The following is a 20,086-nucleotide window of genomic DNA, read 5'->3' as shown; positions in this document are numbered from 1 at the left end:
AGGGTTATTTTTTTAATAATCTATACATAAGTTTATTTACTCAACATAAAAACTACTACCCAAAGCCAAAACATAAGGCTCTCATTTCAATTAGATATTTAAGACCTTCAAATTTTCCCATTTCTATAAAACGGGTTGGCAAACATTTTCCAAAAAGGATCCGAGAGTATCTTAGGCTTTGCGGGCCTTACAGTCTCTGTTGCAACTACTCAAAGCAGCCATAGACAATATGTAAAAAGCTGAGTACAGTGATTTTCCAATAAAGCTTTATTTATGAACACTGATATTTGAATTTCATGTAATTTTCACATGTCATGACATATTAGTCTTTGTTTTTGTTTTTTTTTCCCTCAGCCATTTAAAAATGCAGAAACCATTCTTAGCTTGTGGAAAACTAAACAACAGGCAGCAGGCTGGATCTGGCCCATGTACTATGGTTTGCTGAAACCTGCTCCAAAATAATCCCTTAAAAATCTAGTCACCTTAAAATTTCAAATCGTTACTTCCCAGAGATTTAAAGTACTCATTCAAATCTTCATCAGTAACTTCTTTTAAATCAGCCGGTTTCCACTTTGGACTCTGGTCTTTATCTATTAAAACTGTCAAGTGAAGACATAACAAATGTTAGTACATTTCTTTCAGGTATTACCAGATTTTAATTACTGAATTGACAGAAACTACCTTACCCAAGGCATATTTTCTATAGCACATTTTTTTCTGCAAAGTTAAAAATTTTTGCATGTGTTCCATTTTTAAGTTAAAGCCCCATAGGATTTGGATGGATAATAATGTACTGATGATGATCCATGGGGTTATTTCCCAACCTGCTAAGTCTAATGCCTATAGGCATTGACTACAGCCTATAGGCATTGACTAGGCTTGAATACAGTCTACTAATGTGGCTTAAGGCTTAGCCTTCTTCAAACAAAATCGTAAATGAAATCTTCCTGTTAAAAAACAGCTAAAACCAGAGTTGGTGTGGTTTAAAGGGAAGGCAGGGGAGGGTGGAGGGCCCAGATCTGCCTTCTAAACTCCTCCACACTGAATTGAAAGGAAAATTACTTGAAGTAGAGGGAAGGGGGGATGACTCTATGCATAATTAAATGGGGATACTGCTGTTCTGCTGAATCCTCTAGTTCACACAGCTCTGAATTAAAATAGCAGACCACCTTCGGGTTATCCTAAGAAACTACTTCTCTTATTTCGGTGTAGTCATCATTTAGTGTGGCCACATAGCATCCCCAACGGATCATAAGTATGAGGCAATTGGCAAACCTCTCCTTTAAAAAGGGAAGGGGACAGGTGCCTGGGTGGTTCAGTGGTTAAGCATCTGCCTTCGGCTCAGGTCATGATCCCAGGGTTCTGGGATCAAGCCCCGCACTGGACTCCTTGCTCTGTGGGAAGCCTGCTTCTCCCTCTCCCATTCCCCCTGCTTGTGTTCCCTCTCTCGCTGTGTCTCTCTCTGTCAAATAAATAAATAAAATCTTTAAAAAATAAAAAAAATTTAAAAAAAGGGAAGGGGATGTCAGTTTCCTGGTTTTGACAGTATACTACTATTATGTTATATAAACGTTACTATTTGAGAAAACTTGGTGAAAGGTACACAGGATCTTTATATATTATTTCTTACAACTGTATGTTAATTTACAATTATCTCAAAAAATTTTTTAAAAAAGAGAAAGGGGCTATACTTAGTATGCTTATGGTAGAGAATTTTAACCATGCTTAAAATGTGCATAATTCTTGTGGATACTGCAGGGTTTTTTGTTTTTTGGGGTTTTTTTTAAAGATTTTATTCACTTATTTGACAGAGAGAGACACAGCGAGAGAGGGAACACAAGCAGGGGGAGTGGGAGAGGGAGAAGCAGGCCTCCCGCTGAGCAGGGAGCCTGATATGGGACTCGATCCCAGGACCCTGGGACCATGACCTGAGCCGAAGGCAGACGCTTAATGACTGAGCCACCCAGGCGCCCCTGTTTTGTTTTGTTTTTTAAGACTGATTTATCTGAGAGAGTGAGCAAACGAGGAGGGAGGAGGGGCCAAGGGAGAGGAAGAGAGCATCTCAAGCAGACTCCCATTGAGGGTGGAGCCTGATGTAGGGTTCAATCTTAGGACCCTTGAGATCTGACCTGACCCAAACCAAAAGTCAGATACTTTAACTGCCTGCACCACTGGAGGTTTTTAAGGCTGGGCTGCCTAGCTACAGGATTCTAGCCGGTATCAGATCAGTGGTAACACCGATATTATGATCCCTGCCAATTTGACAGTTTTACATTCCCCGAAGAGCACAAATAAAAACAATTCTGGAACATTCTTTCTTCAAGAATCTCTTCCCTTTTAAGCCCTCCGGCCAATGCTATCATGGTATCTACCTCCTTGACAGTCTGCTGAAGGGCAAAAGGAAAGAATATTAATAAAATCTATATGTTCTTTTCACACAGACATAATTTTTTACTTAGCACAGATAATAAGAAGTTCCTGCCATGTAGACAGCTCAGGTTTTTTCAAGTCTCATGAGGGACCCACTCAAATTCCTTTTGGTAACTCTCTAGTTCTGCTGAAATCTATATTTTCTTCTATAACCAGGAAGAAGCTTATTCTAGCTGTTAAGAGTAAGAATTTTTGACAACCATTCCCCTAATTTGCTAGTTTACTTTATCTAATTTGCTAACATATTTTATAATTAGCAAACTGTAGCAAACATTTGGTTATTATGCAAGAACACCAAACAGTTTTACCCAGAATAGATGCTGCTTGCAAAATAGGGAGGTTATGTTAAAAGATGAGGCAGTATACTTTCTCTTCATTAAAAAGTAGCTTGATAAGCTCCTGTGTTATGAATCATAACTTTGATGCTGCTTGGTCTCAACTGTGTCCGTTAAATAATTGACAGTATATATGAAAACAGTATCTTTGTTTTTTAAGTTTAAGAGGGCTGCTACAACATATAATGATGCATTGAAACCCAAGTAGCACACAGGTCCTCCTAATATCAGAGGTCTAGGCTCTGATCCACATGTAGCAAGAATTTGCAGGGAATTAGTGTAAAAAATGCGTATTTTACTTGTTTTTATAAAACATACAGCCATCTCCTCTGACTCAATTCCCTGGATCATCTAAAAGGATTTGAACCTCTGCTTATTTCTGATACTATATCATGCCGTAAGTTAAGAGCATTCTACAACAGTGACCAGTTTTATCAAAGCTTACAGCTCAGAGAATATAATCTTTTATTCAGATAAAGTACATAAGAGTCTCTACTACATTAAAGCGATCAATAAAAACATTAAAAAATTAGGTATGCAAAACATATGCAAAGGGAAAAACTCATTTTATGCAACATAAATAACAACTATTATTTATGAGGATATGGGCTTTATACGTAAACTGTTTTGCAAATTTGCTAAGAACAAAAAATAAACTATTTCCCTTTTTCTAAATATGCTGACTTTGGAGATAAACAAATTAATAAGAACATTAGCAGATGTTACTAATTATGTCCTGTGTTTTTTTCTCAATGTCAATGTTTAACCGCTTGGGTACAGGGAAAGAGGTTATGGTAGGGCTCAATGCTGCTGGGAATGGCCAGGCCAGTACTAGAGAGAGGAGGGGTAGGGGACTTGAGGGCTTCTTGCAAGGGAATAAATGCACTTTTCCAAGGCTCCAGCAGCCGAATGAGTTTTCAAGCCCAGCTATACTTAGCAGAGGCAGTCCATGGGACTGGCAAAGCAGAATTACCTCTTACATATAAATTATAGGGAGCGGTGACACAGGTTAGGTGAATTTTTCAAACAATATTGGTTTCAAAGACCGATATTCCCTTATGTGCCAGTTGGTAATATAAAAAAGCAACAACTCTGCAATCTTTATGAAAGTGGAATTTTCACTAATAAAACAACTATCATCTTTGATTAACAGTATATGCTTAAAATCCTATTTTCATAATAGCCAGGAAGAAAACAATCATCACTTACCTGCCCTAACACCTTCATAAAAGTCATGGCCTCCCTGAAAGAAAATTGAGATTAAATGGTGAATTTCCAGGCATCTTTATTCCCGGTGATGATCTGTCTCCTCCACTCCCACAGCCACAGCCTGAAATAAACAGAGACTGGACCACTTTTATGACCCACTCTCTTGATCACCACCTCCGATTCTTAACTGCTCAAGTACATTCACTGTTGTGCCACTGATCCTACAATTTTTTCACCACTTACTTTATTGTGGTCACTTTCCCTTGAAAATGCCCTCATCTCCCTCAAGGCTTTTTCTCCCCTTTAGTCCATCTTGGCAAAATCCCAGCACCAGCTGCCCCTACCATTTGCCTCTGCCTGCTTTTGAGGAGCTAAATCTTGCTGCAGAAAAATCTGATTGGTTTCATTTAAAATTCATGACCACACATTAAAACGGGCATGGAAAACTACCCAATGATCCATGTTTTCTTCTCCACTTCCCAAGATAATGATTTTAACTGTCTTCAGCCTTCTCCAACCTCCACCCCTCACAAATTTTACTCTCACCATTAGCTAATGACTTAACCTTCTATTTCATTACAAAAAGAGAAGCTCTAAGCCATGAACATTCTCTTCTTCCCACCCCTAAAATACCTGCAGCCCAACTACACCCATCTGTACCATGCCTTCCCTTTCCTGACTACGGAGAAAGAGACCATCCCTCTTTCAAAGGCCTGTTCTCCCCCACATTCCCACTCACATCTCCTCTTCTCAAGGACTGTGCTTGAGAAGGTTATCTATCTCTATTTTTACCCCTGGCATCATCAATGTAGGCAGCATAACTTCAGTGACTGACTGTAGTTCAAATGTCTGGGCTCAGATGAATGGATAAAAAAGATGTGGTATATATATATACAATGGAATACTACTCAACCATCAAAAAAGAAAGAAATCTTCCCATTTGCAACAACGTGGATGGAACTAGAGGGTATTATGCTAAGCGAAGTCAGTCAGAGAAAAGACAATTATCATATGATCTCACTGATATGTAGAATTTAAGAAACAAAAGAAAGGATCATAGGGGAAGGGAGGGAAAAATAAAACAAGATGAAACCAGAGAGGGAGACAAACCGTAAGAGCCTCTTAATCATAGGAAACATACTGAGGGTTGCTGGAGGGGAGGTGGGTGGAGGGATGGAGTAACTGGGTGATAGACACTAAGGAGGGCACATGATGTAATGGGCACTGGGTGTTATATGCAACTGATGAATCACTGACCTCTACCTCATATGTTAATTAAAAAAAAAAAACAAACAAACAAATGTCTGGGCTCACCCACTCCCTCTACTACACAGTAACGAAGTGACCCTGGGCTAGTAGCTTCCCTAATGCCAAGTTTCCTTATATGAAATGGCAGTATCAATACATGCATTGGAGGATTATCTTACTGCACATCCCAGCACAGCGTCTGACACACAGTAAGTGTTCAGTAACTGTTAACTACTATTGGTATCAACATCATCTTTTTTCTCTGAGTCATTCCCTAACATGTTCTAGTATCTTCCACCTTACAAAACAACACGGAATCTCACTTGATTTCACAGTCCCCGCTTCTACCTATTTGTTTCAAGAAGAAAAAGTTTTGTACATATAGCCTCCACTTGTCCATATCCCATTTACTCATTTACTCTCCAGCTCGCCACACTCTAACTTCTGCCCCAATGCTCCTCTGAAACAGCTTGCCAAAATCCCCTGGACTTTCAGTGTTGCCATATGCTAAAGATGTCTTTATCCTACCCTACCAGACACTTTGGCACCATACTCCCTCCTCCTTGAAACACTCGTTTCTTCCTTTCACGACCCCACACTCTCCTGGTGTCCCCACCTCTGTCCTTTTCCTCTTCCACTGCTCCTTTTCCTCTAACCCACTCAAAATGCTGGTCTTCTTGGGGCTCAGATCCAGCTCTCTCATTTTCCCTCTGTAAGATCTTATCCATTTTAAGATCATGTCACTCCTCTACTCAAAAATATCCAGTGGCTTCCCATTTGACTCAGAACAAAAGCCAAAGTTTTATGAAGACCTTCCAGGCTATAGGTGCTCTGCACAGCCCTTCTCTACCCTGTTAACTCTGACCCCATCTCTCTCACTCACCGACCCACTTCTCTGCCCACTCCATCCACAGCTCTCTGCAGCTCCAAGGACAGGCAGGCACACTGCTGCCTCAGAGCTTTGTACCTGCCTCTGCCTGGATGCTCCTCCCCAGAGCCTTGCACAGCTCATTTCCTCACTTCCTTCAGGTTTTCACTCAAACAACATCTTCTTAGTCAGGTCTTCTCTGGTAAATCCTATCTATAAGTTCAATCACACAACCCCCCCTGACCCCTTTATGCCATATCCTCCTGCCCACTTTACTTTTGCTCCTTAGTACTTATAATCATATGCTGTATATTTTACAATTTTATCTGTTTACAATCTATCTCCCCCACTAGAAGGTAAGTTCCATGAGGGCAGGGATTTTGTCTATTTTGTTTACCTATGCATTCTTGGTGCCTCTAACAGTGCCTAGCACATGGTAACTAAATTTATTAAGTAAATAAATATCCAAAGTTTTTTTAAAAAGATTTTATTTATTCATAGAGAGAGAGAAAGAGCGAGCATGCACATGAGCAGGGGGAGGGGCAGAGGGAGAGAGAGAGAATCTCAAGCAGACCACTGAGCACGGAGCCCAACTCGGGGACTCAGGGCTCGATCTCATGACCCATGATGACCTGAGCTGAAATCAAGAGGCGGATGTTTAACCGAATAAGCCACCTAGGCACCCCTCCGAAGTTTCTTTTTTTAAAAAGTGGTCCTAATGTCTTTCAGACTTAAATCTCTAATCCACACCTCCAAGCTCCAACCCCTAAATGCACTCTTTCCTTCCCCCACATTCATCATCAAGGCCTATCAATTCTATCTCCTACACTGGTCCTCGAAACCATTCGCTTCTCTCTAGGGCCACCACCCTTGTCTAAGCCACTACTACTTCGCAGCTGGATTACTGCAATAAGCTCATATCTGGTCTCTACATTCACTCTTGAATGCTTCCAACCCCATCTCCATCCAGCAGCAATAATTACCTTCTTAAAGCAAATGGAACCAAATCATCCACTGCTGTAACCCATAGGACTTCTCAACATACTCACTTCTTATGCTTTAGGTCACAGAGGAGCTGACACCTCAAAGACGTCTTCCCTTTGTCTCTCCTACTCCCTCCTGTCCTTGCATCATTCTCTTCTATCATCAACCTGAATGTTTCCTTTGGAGCACTAACCACAATTGTACTTATTTTACTTATTTTGTTTACTTGTTCTTCATAGACTCAGTAGACTATAAATTCCATGAGAACAAGGACTGGTCATTCTTTCCACAATATAACACCTAGCACAGTGCCTGGCAACATAGCTAACATATTTGCTGAAGGAAGGAAGGAACTCATCAATCCAGGCAGTGCAATGAATGTACAGTGGAAAACATAGACTGTGAGGTATAGTGGGTAGTGGCCAAGAGTACAGGCTCTGGAGTGAGCCCACCTGGTTTCACACACCATGTGTCTGCCACTTAATACCTACACCCCCTTAGGCAGGCTACTTCTCTATGCCAGTTCCCTCATCTGTAAAGTGGAGACAAGAATAGTACCTATCATTCTAGAAATAGTGTAAAATTTAATGGAGAGGATACATATAAAATGCCTGTCATAGTACTTCTCTTAACAATAGCCCTCAGCTGCTACTTACATCCTACTAGGAGTGACTTTAAGATTAAAGTGACTAATAGAGTTTTATTTATAGTTAGATGAAGTACTTTGAATACCTTAATAACTATTTCAAGACACGAAAGTCCATTAGGGAGACCTACTTTCTAGTTACTAAACAAAATATTTCCTTTAGGCCATAAATTAATCTAAGGGTCCTCTACATAACACAAAAGCGACGATTCTGCTTTCAAAGAGTTTATCACCTAGAAGAAGAAATCTCTAAGACTCTGAAATGTTTCATAAAATTAATATTCTATGTGATTCGTCTATTTTAAGTGTATTTACAATGGTATTTTCAATGCTAATCTACTAATTAAAATATGTAACTAATAACACCCATTCATACATTTTATATATACATATATTCCTCGTTTTACCAATGAGGGAATTCAGATTTACAGAATTTATGCTTCTTGCCTCAAGGTCAGAGACCGTGCCTGAAAAATGGTTAATTTCTATTTTGAATTCTACCCGAGATTAAAAGCTTTCTTACACTTACACACAAATATAGTTGCTGTTTCGTAAAGGCTTAAGAACAATGCGAGAGCAATAGTTCCACATACCTTAAGCTAATTGGCCTGTTGTGTGTCCACAGAGTATATTTACAAGAAGTTTTAAGGTTTTTGTTTATAGTTTTCTGTATTTTACATGCTCTACAATGAACATCTATTACTTTCATAAAGAGAAAATAAGCATTTATTTTTAAAATTCTTACCATACAAGCTTGACTCAGCCGATATTCCATAGTTAATACTTCTTGCAAGGTCTTTGAAGACCCCTCTATGAGTTGCCTTAGTGTGATCTTTAGGGATGTTGGAGACATTTTACTAATTACCTATGAGAGAAAAAAAAAAATTTTTTTATAAGTTTTAGCCCGAGTTCCTTTATTGTCTAAAACAAACTAGCTGAGTTTTGACATAAATCTTATTTGCTCCTTAAACAGTACTTTCACATGACAGTTTCATAAAAGTGAGATTATGCTGTAGCCTCATCCTGTCAAAGCACCAATGGTTTTCTAATCTCTTTTAATAACAAAACAGATCATTCCACCAGTGGAATAAATGCTGTACCGATAAATTAATAAAATAAATCTCTATTTTGTAGCTGCCTGACATATTATGATCCCAACTAGGTAAGCAAACAGTGATTATGCTTAAGTAAAATTAATTCACATCTTACAAACAACTAAGATATCAGAGAACATTTTACCTTATAAAGAAGGTAGAGTAGAAATATAGCTCTTTCCTTCCCATTTTGTGACTATAGAGAAGTGTTTGAACTGAACTATAGACTTTATAAATAAATCTACTTACCTTAAAAGTAAGGAGAGAAAACAATTCACGATACCATGAGGTGGTGTTCTATAGTATTTAAATACTTAATAAAGTAAGAATAACAGGCCTGACTCCTTGGACACAGTGCCATGCACCCCTTCCTTTTGAATTTAAAGATGCTATTACTAGTGTTCTGACACACATGTATGACTGCGACCAATAGCTGCTGCAAGAGCTCCCATTATATGCTATGTAAATCTGATGCTTGCCCTGTTCTTTACCATTGCTATATACAGTTTTCAGGCCTGTTGTTGAGTGATTGCCTCAAAGGTGGAAATTTTACTTTCTGAGTTCAAAGAATTCCTCACATCAAGACTCCAGGTTCCTTGTAGCATCCTCAAGTGTGGCATGCAGATTCAGAGAACAGACTGAATGGATAGGGCATTACCTTACCTAGCAGCTGCTAAAACTTAAATAGATGACAACTGTACAGGAAACATTCAAGGAAGATCACTTCCCTACCTACAGTCACAAAGCTGAAGAAAAGGTGAGAAAGAGAGAAAAGCAATTAAGGCTTTTTATGCATCTGATTCATCTTCATAGGAACTCACCCTTCTGCCCTCAGTACTGTATGCACATGATCTCATTTAATGCCCCTGGAGCAATCCCACTCCATGGTCTCGCCTTTCTGGTTACAGACCATGAGGATGACGGCACCTGCACAGCAGTCTGCATACTGTGTTAGGAGGCCCCTCCTTTCCACAGGCAAGTAGACAAGGGGTCCATTTGCTGACAAAACCACTAGTTTTCTCTGGCAAGAGCAGTGCCCACATGGTCACAGGTCAACAGCTGGAAGCACTTCATTCACAATGCTGAAAGGTGTACTTAAAGGATTGACATAGCCACCTTCTATCTTTTCTAGTCTACAAAGTCAATGAAGCTATGATTCCCTTTCCAAAAGGCTGTAGTATATAACACACAATCATGTACCTCAGAACTACCGTTATGGCTAGTTGCCTGTGTCCTCCTTCTTGGTTTGGCACTTTATATATAATCTAGAATTCTCAAAACACAAACTCTGTCTTCACTATACTTCCTCAGTTGGCTACCAATTAATTTCATTAAAAAGGTCACTTAGGGGCGCCTGGGTGGCTCAGTCGTTAAGCGTCTGCCTTTGGCTCAGGTCATGACCCTGGGGCGTTGAGCTCCCTGCAGAGCCTGCTTCTCCCTCTCCCACTTCCCCTGGTTGTGTCTCCTTTCTCGCTCTCTCTCTAATAAATAAATAAATAAAATCTTAAAAAAAAAAGACCACTTAATAAGAAAATCATCCCACTTACAATTGCACCAAAAATAATAAAATACCTAGGAATAAACTTAACCAAGGAGGTGAAAGACCTGTATGCTGACAACTATAAAACACTGATGAAAGAAACTGAAGATGACACAAACAAATGGAGAGAGATTCCATGCTCATGGATTAGAAAAACCAATATTGTTAAAATGTCCATACTACCCAAAGCAATCTACAGATTTAATGCAATCCCTATCAAAATACCAACAGCATTTTCCAAAGAAATAGAATAATGTTAAAATTCATATGGACCCACAAAGACCTCAAATAGCCAAAGCAATCTTGAGAAAAAAGATTGAAGCTTGGAGGTATTACAATCCCAGATTTTAAGATAATACTACAAAGCTGTAGTAATCAAAACAGTATGGTACTGGCACAAAAATAAACAGATCAATGGAACAGAAAGAGACTCTAGAAATAAACCCACACTTATATAGTCAATTAACCTACAAGAAATGAGGCAAGAATATATGATGGGGAAAAGACAGACTCTTTAATAAATGGTGTTGGGAAAACTGGACAGCTACATGCAAAAGAAAGAAACAGGACCACTTTCTTACAGCAGATAAAAAATAAGCTCAAAATGGACCAAAGACCTAAATGTGATACCTGAAACCATAAAACCCCTAAAAGAAAACATAGGCAGTAATTCTGACACTGACAGTAGAAACATTTTTCTAGATTTGTCTCCTACGGCAAGGGAAACAATAGTAAAAATAAATTAGCAGGACTACACCAAAATAAAAAGCTTTTGCACAGTGAAGGAGACCATCAACAAAATGACAAGGCAACCTACTGAATGGGGGAAGATAACTGCAAATAATATATCCAATAAGGGATTAATATCCAAAATATATAAAGAATTTATACAACTCAACACAAAAACGATCCAATTAAAAAACAGGCAAAAGACACAGACATTTTTCCAAAGAAGACATACACATGGCCAACAAACACATGAAAAGATATTCAACATCACTAATCAGCAGTGAAATGCAAATCAAAACCACCATGAGATATCACTGTACACCTGTCAGAATAGCCAGTGTCAAAAAGATAAGAAACAAGTGTTGGCGAGGATGTGAAGAAAAAGGAACCTTCATGTACTGCTGGCAGGAATGCAAACTGGTGTAGCCATTGTAGAAAACATTATGGAGATTCCTCAAAAAATTAAAAATAGAATTGCCATATGATCCAGTAATCCCACTACTAGGTACTTATACCCAAAGAAAACAAAAACACTAATTTGAAAAGATACATGCACCCCTGTTTATTGCAACATTATTTACAATAGCCAAGATACGGAAGCAACCCAAGTGTCCATCAATAGCTGAATGAATAAAAAAGATGTGGTATGTATATACAATGGAGTATTACCCAGCCATAAAAAAAAATGAGATCTTGACTTTTGCAACAACATGGATGGACCTCGTGCATATAACGCTAAGTGAAATAAGTCTGAGAAAAGGAAATACCATATGATTTCACTCATGTGGTATTTAAGAAAGAAAACAAATGAACAAAGAGAAAAAGAAAAATAAAAAAACAGACTTAAACACAGAGAACTTGTGGTTGTCGGGGGGGGCAGGGGTGGGTGGAGGAATGGATGAAACAGACAGGAAAAAATGGCCATGTAAGGGCTCCAGTTGTTTGTGCTTGTGTCACACACACATAAATACACTAGGGGAAAAAAGGGAAGAAAATTTCAATTGAAAAGGAAGGGAAAAATGAAGGGGGGGAATCGGAGGGGGAGACAAACCATGAGAGACTATGGACTCTGAGAAACAAACTGAGGGTTCTAGAGGGGAGGGGGATGGGGGATGGGTTAGCCTGGTGATGGGTATTAAAGAGGGCAAGTATTGATTGGAGCACTGGGTGTTATACGCAAACAATGAATCATGGAACACTACCTCAAAAACTAATGATGTAATGTATGGCGATTAACATAATAAAATAAAATTTAAAAATAAAAGTAATAATAGAAAAAAAAGCTCCACTGATTCAGACATTTCATGAATTAGTAATTAAAGAGATTTCCTTTTAACAGACACCATATTAAAAAAATAGTGCATTGAGAACCCAAGGAAAACTAGTTTCCAAAAATTCTTAGATATACTGGCAATTTAGCACAGAGACTCAGGGTTTGAACTCTACAGTCCAACAACTCAGTGGTAGAATCCCAGCTCTACCACTTCCTACATGATTAATCTTAGTTTCCTCATTTGTAAAATGGAAATTGTATACTACCCACCTCAAAAATGGATAGTGCAAGGTGTCAGAAACCAAGCCAAATAGGGAAAGGAAGGGATGGCATATGTATGGAACACATTTCCCTTAGCTCTCAGTTAAAGATGTTCACACGTATGTACACTGTACAAATGAGGAAACCAGCCTGATAAGAATTTATCCAAGATCACACAGAGTGGAATCCAAACCCAAGCCTGACAACTCCAAAGCCTACTTCTTTCTACATGCAAGGCTATAAAGGTAATCAATGCCAAAGGCTGACGAAACATCAAAAATAACAAAGATGGAGAAGACATTATGTCAGGTGGTAGAAAGAAGTTAATAAAAACTTACTTGTGTAATTTTGATGGCAAGGGGGGGAAAGACAAAGTCAGGATGGTAGCTTCAGGAAAAACTGTTAAGAGAAGGCTTTTTGTGAGAGTAGGAAAGCTTTTGAAGATAAGGGCAGAAGGAAATGTGCATTTACCCAAGAAGGTAAAATTTTAAAGATAACTGAAAGAGGGAGAGGACTGATGCCAAGTAGTTCCTAAATGAGGCAGGAAAGGATGGAATGAAAGCACAGATGGGGATGTTTCCCTCAGCAAGAAAGTGAGACACATGTTAGAGGAATCAAAAGGATGAATGAAGAAAGTTAAAGGAGCTCATGAATTATAGCCTCATTCATTAAAAAGGGAACACAGAGACTCTTCCAGAAAACTGAATAAATGATTAGGACTTGGATCTTCAACTATGTCAGAAATGTGTATGGATACGATCCTGCAACCACACAACCTGGTGAACATATTTCTACTTCCTGGTAAAACATTGGTTAGTGTTGTAACTAAATTATCTGACCCTTTAAAAATTAGCTGTCTCATGTATACCAAAGAGCCAACTTTTTTCCTTTATTTGTATCAAGTAATTCACATTCTCATCTCAATTCAATATTAGTGAGCATCTACTATGCATGAGACACTTCAGAGGAGACAACAGTGAACAGGACATGGTCCTTGCATTCAGAGTGTTATCAGCATTAAATCATTGCCTTTTTGGTAAGAATCCTAGGAACCCTTCTTTTGTTATCAAATCCCAGGGAATTTCCAACAAAAGAAAAATTCAGGATACTCCCTCTGCCCCTCCCCTCAGCAACTTCCTGAATACTCAATAACATACAGTTTAACATGCATTATCCAACAAGCCTATATTGATACAATTAAAAAAACAGTATTCAACAAGCCTATAATGATACAATTATAATAATTCTACCAAGTAGGCCTCAGGGTTGACTGAAGGGCTAATACAGACAAGCTCCAACTCCTTTTCTGATTTAGGTGATCTTAGAAAATGAGCTTTAGAGTTTTTTTTTTCTATATAAAAAAAGGCTGTAATTTATGACATTCTCTAAAAATCTAGGTTCTGTCAGATTTAACTCCAAAAGAAGGAACCCCAACAATTAGGAATTCATGTATATTTAGATCATTTATATTTACTACACTATGAACTGTGATTACTTTTCTGAATAATCTTACATATTTTGTACTTATATCTATAAATCTTTTCCAGAAGTGTTGAGATTGACAATAAACCAATAGAAATACAAAATAACTGAACTAAAGCAAGTCAGTCTAACTCATGGTATACTGCAGTTTCACAGAAATATTTTTATTTTTAAATATATTCTTTATCATTCTGAAGGGTCATAATATTAAAGACCAAATAGCACCTTAAAGAAATGGGCACTGGTATGTCTTTTATCTATAGCAAAGGCTTAGAGCCAGTCCAACAAGAGTGCTTTTTGCAATCTTAAGACTTTTCCAGTAATTTCTTATAAGCCTTAACAATTTAAATAAAATTCAGAGATAATGTCTAAAGAATCAAGTACTGCTCTTTTATGATATCCCAAATGCTCCTGATAGTGTTTTAGGGTCACTGATAATCCGTCAGCGGACTGGAAAGCTGTTTTCCTGTTTATATAAATTGATGTATTTTCCCCTTAAGGTTTATTGTACTCCTTCCCCAAAGACACAATATATACCCATCAACACTGCCATTAAATTACTCTTACTGATAGCAGTGAACAGCACAGTGTAATGGGTACCTTCAGCAAACATAATACCTACTTCTATAGGTCAAACTGGTTTTTTTTTTAATATAATTAGGTATGTCATTTTGATTTTTTTAAATAATTAGCTTTACTCAGGTGTAACTTAGATATAAAATCCACTCACTTTAAGTGCAGAGTTCTGTAACTTTTGATAAATATATTTAGTTGTGCAACTACCCCCACAATCAAGATTTGGAACATTTCCATCACCCCAAAGAGTTCTCCTTCCCTCAACTCTGCCCGCAGGTAACTGATCTGTTTTCTCCCTATAATTATGTATTCTCTAGAATTTCATAAAAATAAAATCGTAAGTAAGTAGTCCCGTGTGTCGTGTCTGCTTTCTTTCACTTGGCACAACGCTCCTGAGATTCATCCATGTTGTTTCATGTAGCGCTAACTCATCCCTTCTTACAGTTGAGCAGTATTCCAGTTTTTGGCCATTATAATAAAGTTACTATGAACGTGTGAGTACAAGCATCTGTGTGGCCATATGTTTACATTTTTCTTGGGTAAATCCCTCGGGGTGGGACTGTTGGGTCTTGCAGTAAATGTACATCTAACTTGTAAGAGACTGCCGAACTGCTTTCCTGCCAGCAATGTGTGTTGTAGATGTCCCATATCCTTACCAACATTTGGTGTTGGTATTGTAAATTCTAGCCACTCTAATAGATGCACAGTGACATCTCACTGTGGTTTTAATTTGCATTTTCCTAATGATTAAAGATATTGAGCATTTTTACATGTGCTTACTGTAAGGCCATTCACACATGTTCTTTGGTGAAGTGTCTAGATTCCCATTTTCTAGGTGCATTGTTTGTATTCTTATTAACTTGTAAGTGTTCTTTATATACAATAAAGTCCTGTTATCAGATACAAGGTTTGCAAATATATTTCTTCCCAAACTGTGGTTTCTTTATTTTCTTCATAATGACTTTCAAAGAAGAAAGGAGTACAATAAACCTTAAGGGGAAAATACATCAATTTATATAAACAGGAAAACAGCTTTCCAGTCCGCTGACGGATTATCAGTGACCCTAAAACACTATCAGGAGCATTTGGGATATCATAAAAGAGCAGTACTTGATTCTTTAGACATTATCTCTGAATTTAATTATAGTAAGGATCAATTAATCAATTTTTTTATTTTGCAGTCTTTGCTTTTTGCATTAAAAATCTTGGCTAACCCAAAGTCACAAAGATTTTCTATGTTTTCTTTTTGAAGTGGTACAGCTTTAGCTCCTACATTTAGATGCATAATCCACTCTGAATTGCATATGGTGGGAAGGAGTTCAGAGCATGTTACCTCAAGATATGATACTTTGGCATATAGATTATTTTGAGTTAAAGGCACTGGAGAAACAATATGACCTTCTTTTCCAGAGAATAAAACTCCCATGTGAAAATGCCCTCCGTGTAGCAGCAGGAAGACATTCTTATCATCAGTGACAGGGAACATGGGGCCAAGACATCTATACAAATAAACCTTGTTAAACTAACCCTTATCTTCCCAGTTACTTCTTCACCATTTACTACCACTAGACCAAACTCCTTTCTCTTGTCAATTCTTCTCTCAAATTTGTCTAAAAGGTACAAAAGCTTCCTGTTCTGGTTATTTGTTCAGATCTTCATTCACTTGTGCAGGCTCCCATGTACATGTAAATTTTTAATAAAATTTGTATGCTTTTCTCCGGTTAATCTATCTGGCTTATGTCGATTTAATTCTTAGGCTGGGCTGGAGACCCTAAGACAGAGGAGAATTTTCTCCTCCCCTACAAAGAGTCAAGTGCTTTTTTCCTCTTGCATATGGATATCCAATTGTTCCAGGACCATTTGTTGAAAAGACTATCTTTTTCCTACTGTATTATCTTGGGATAATAAGGCTGCTTGGGAGTCCCAGCAGCCTTTACTTTAGTATTAATTTACCCCCACTAGTAAAGTGTAAACCTTCTGGCTGATGGCAACACAAACTCTTCCCAGACCTGTGTGAGTCTTGTTAACTGTTCAAACTACTGCTTTCCTCTGGTTCTTTCCCTGGTCTTGTGGAGTTTTACCTAAAATTTGTATAGATCAATATTGTGAAAATTCCTGCAGGAAGGAAGCCAAGTCAGTCTTAGCGCTTTCCTGTTTGTTCCCTTCCTCTCAGGAATCACAGTCCTGTGCTGCCTGCATTGTCCAATGTTAACAAACACTTGTTTCATATATTTTGTCCAGTTTTCTAGTTGTTTACAACAGAAGAGCAATTTCTGCAGCACTTAATTCTTCAGGAACACCTGTCACTTTATTTTTTGTCACTTTATTTTTAAGTAATACAGTATATGGGTAATTCTCAATGCTTACAGAAAGATTAATAATCTTTTAAACTTAATTTCTCTATTATTTTGCTGCTGTTCTTTTTTAAAAGCTATGCCTAATTATTCTTAGTTCTCCTTTTTCCCAAATTTTTCACGTGTATGATTTCTTTATAGGAGCTTGTCATATTCTTATATATTAACTTCAAGTATAAAACTGAGTTTTATTCTTCACAAAATGAACATTTAAAATCAAACAAATACATAAATCCCACACTGGTAATTAGAAAGAAGAAATTCCAAAGAATTTAAAAAGTCTTCTAATTTAAAAAAAAAGAACTTATATGCCCTTTAAGCCTTTAACATAATAGGCTATCCTATTATATTATATCAAATCATGTCATAGTATATTATATCAATCAGTATAAACACCTAAAAGACAAATCAAAAGCAACACTGGTTTCCCTGGTCATTTGCTCAGGAACACCTTCCTGGATACTAATTGGACCCACTGTTCCTTATTCTTATTTCTCTGTCTCTCTGGCCATGGACATCATACTGCAGCACTCCTAAGGATTAGTGATCCTACTGAAATATCTTTTCTTGGCTTAGTGTCCTTGCTGACACAGTTGGGGGGGTCCTCAATCTCTTCTACTCACATTTCTTTGATTATTGATATCACTTGCAATTCTAAAAAATAAACACTTCCCTCACTGGCCCTGAAGAACCATCTTTACTTTGGCAAGCCTGCTAGTCTTATTACCAGAAAAGGAAGATGAAACAAGATAGCATTTCCTACATTTCCATCATATTAAAAAAAAAAAAAAAGTCCCAACTAAAAAATGGGCAAAGGACTTGCACTAGACATTTCCCAAAGATACAAATGTCCAACAACCATATGAAAAGATGTTCAGTATCACTAATCATTAGGGAAATGTAAATCAAAACCACAATGAGCTATCTCCCTCATAGCCATTAGGATGGTAGAAAAAAGAAAATAACGAGTTGGCAAACTTTATGCACTGCTGTTGGTGGGAATATAAAATGGTGCAACTGCTATGGAAAACAGTATGGAGCTTCCTCAAACAAAAACAGAATTACCATATAATGCAGAAATTCTGGTATATATCCCAAAGAATTAAAAGCAGGATTTTTTTTTTTAATTTTATTATGTTATGTTAGTCACCATACATCACATCATTAGTTTTTGATGTAGTGTTCCATGATTCATTGTTTGTGTATAATACCCAGTGCTCCATTCAATACATGCCCTCCTTAATACCCATCACCAGGCTAACCCATCCCCCCACCCCCCTTCCCCTCTAGAACCCTCAGTTTGTTTCTCAGAGTCCATAGTCTCTCATGGTTTGTCTCCCCTTCCAATTCCCCCCCTTCATTTCTCCCTTCCTACTTTTTTTTTTAACATATATTATTTGTTTCAGAGGTACAGATCTGTGATTCAACAGTCTTGCACAATTCACAGCGCTCACCATAGCACATACCCTCCCCAATGTCCATCACCCAGCCACCCCATCCCTCCCACCCCCCCACCACTCCAGCAACCCTCAGTTTGTTTCCTGAGATTAAGAAGTCCTCATATCAGTGAGATCATATGATACATGTCTTTCTCTGACTTATTTGGCTTAGCATAATACCCTCTGGTTCCATCCATGTCATTGCAAATGGCAAGATTTCGTCTTTTGATGGCTGCATAATAGTCCACTGTATATTTATACCACATCTTTTTAATCCATTCATTTGCTGATGGACATCTTGGCTCTAAAAGCAGGGTCTTGAAGAGATATTTGTATACCCATGTTTATAGCAGAATTGTTCACAAAAGCAAAAAGATAGAAGCAACCCAAATTAAATGCCCATCAACGACGGGTGAGCAAAATGTGGTATAAACACACAATGGAATATTCAGCCTTAAAAGGGAATGAAATTCTGGTACATGCTACAACATGTATGAACCTTGAAACATTATGCTAGGTGATAGAAGTCAATCACAATAGGACAAATGCTGTATGATTCCACTTATGTGAGGTATCCAGAGTAGTCAAATTTATAGCAACAGAAAGTAGAACAGTGGCTGCCAGGAACTGGAATAAGGGGGAAATGGGGAGTTGTTATTTAACAGGTATAAAGTTTCACTCAGTTTTGTAAGATGAAAATGTTCTGGAGATTGGTTGTACAACCAGGTGAATATACTCAACAAAACTGAATTATATATTTAAAAATGGTAAAGATGGTAAATTTTACATGTATTTTACCACAATTTAAAACGTGCATACATGCACACAAGAGCACCAGCAAATGGAGACTTTGGTTAAGTTTTCCCTAATGTGAGCTATGCATTGCGACATCTAAATTGCCCATATAACTTACATGGATTGTCTGGCATCATGAACAACCTACACCAAAAGGGGGATTAAAAGCAGATTAGAGGAATTTCAACCACAACCATTAAAAAAAGTATTGAACTTTGAAAGAAAATCTAAGAAAGGACATGAGAAGCCATAAACTAAGGTACTATGAAAATTGCATCAGTTGTAAAGAATTTGAGTTGTTATTTTTTTATTTGTTATTTTTTTAACCCATGCTATCCTATAGTTATTAGCAGTGAAAACTTTAGAAATCTAAAGAAGGGGTAAAAAAAAAAAAGTATGTTTTTATTTAATGATAAGCAAATATGTTGAAAAGATTATGTCCTTCCCCTTGGGCAACTGAGGAAAGGAACCCTTATACACAGAGTAGATGGTTGCAACTTGACCATAAAAAGACTAGATCCTTGGGACCTACAGAAGGAAGACAGGAGTCCCTGAAAGGCCAATAGGGGTTAGGAGCAATCCTAGAAGCTTACTGATACAAGTATTAGAATCTTTTCAAAAATTTGTCCAAACATTTGATCTGCAAACCTTTCACTGAGGCACCAAAAGCTATTTTCTCCTTCAGTGCTGTTTTTTGATGTATGTTTCTGGTTGAGATAATTAAAATGAACCCTGTATCTAAGCTCTATCAGGGAAACCTCAGTGGGGATTTTTTGATCCTCACATCATGTTGTTCCCAGCAGATACTAATATTTTGGAGCCA

At 37.8% G+C, this 20,086-nt stretch overlaps 1 protein-coding gene across 2 annotated transcripts in view; it reads right to left on the bottom strand.

The window, feature by feature from the left end:
* Positions 1–249: 249 nt before the first annotated feature.
* HIBCH (3-hydroxyisobutyryl-CoA hydrolase) overlaps positions 250–20,086 on the bottom strand; it is a 106,347-nt gene continuing 86,510 nt past the window's right edge. For both annotated transcript variants that reach the window (XM_028122555.2, XM_028122564.2), the window contains 3 exons: positions 8,466–8,585; positions 3,975–4,008; positions 250–599 (listed from right to left, as the gene is read on the bottom strand). In XM_028122555.2, coding sequence (XP_027978356.1) covers positions 484–599; positions 3,975–4,008; positions 8,466–8,585 — 270 coding nt within the window. In that variant the 3' untranslated portion in view covers positions 250–483. The remainder of the gene's footprint in view (positions 600–3,974; positions 4,009–8,465; positions 8,586–20,086) is intronic.

This window comes from Eumetopias jubatus, unplaced genomic scaffold (genome assembly GCF_037043125.1).
Source record: "Eumetopias jubatus isolate StellerSeaLion01/CBP00866 unplaced genomic scaffold, mEumJub1_p1.0 scaffold_3, whole genome shotgun sequence".
NCBI classification, from domain to species: Eukaryota; Metazoa; Chordata; class Mammalia; order Carnivora; family Otariidae; genus Eumetopias; species Eumetopias jubatus.
Note: the sequence above shows the minus strand (reverse complement) of the source record. Positions and strands in the feature narration are given on the sequence as shown.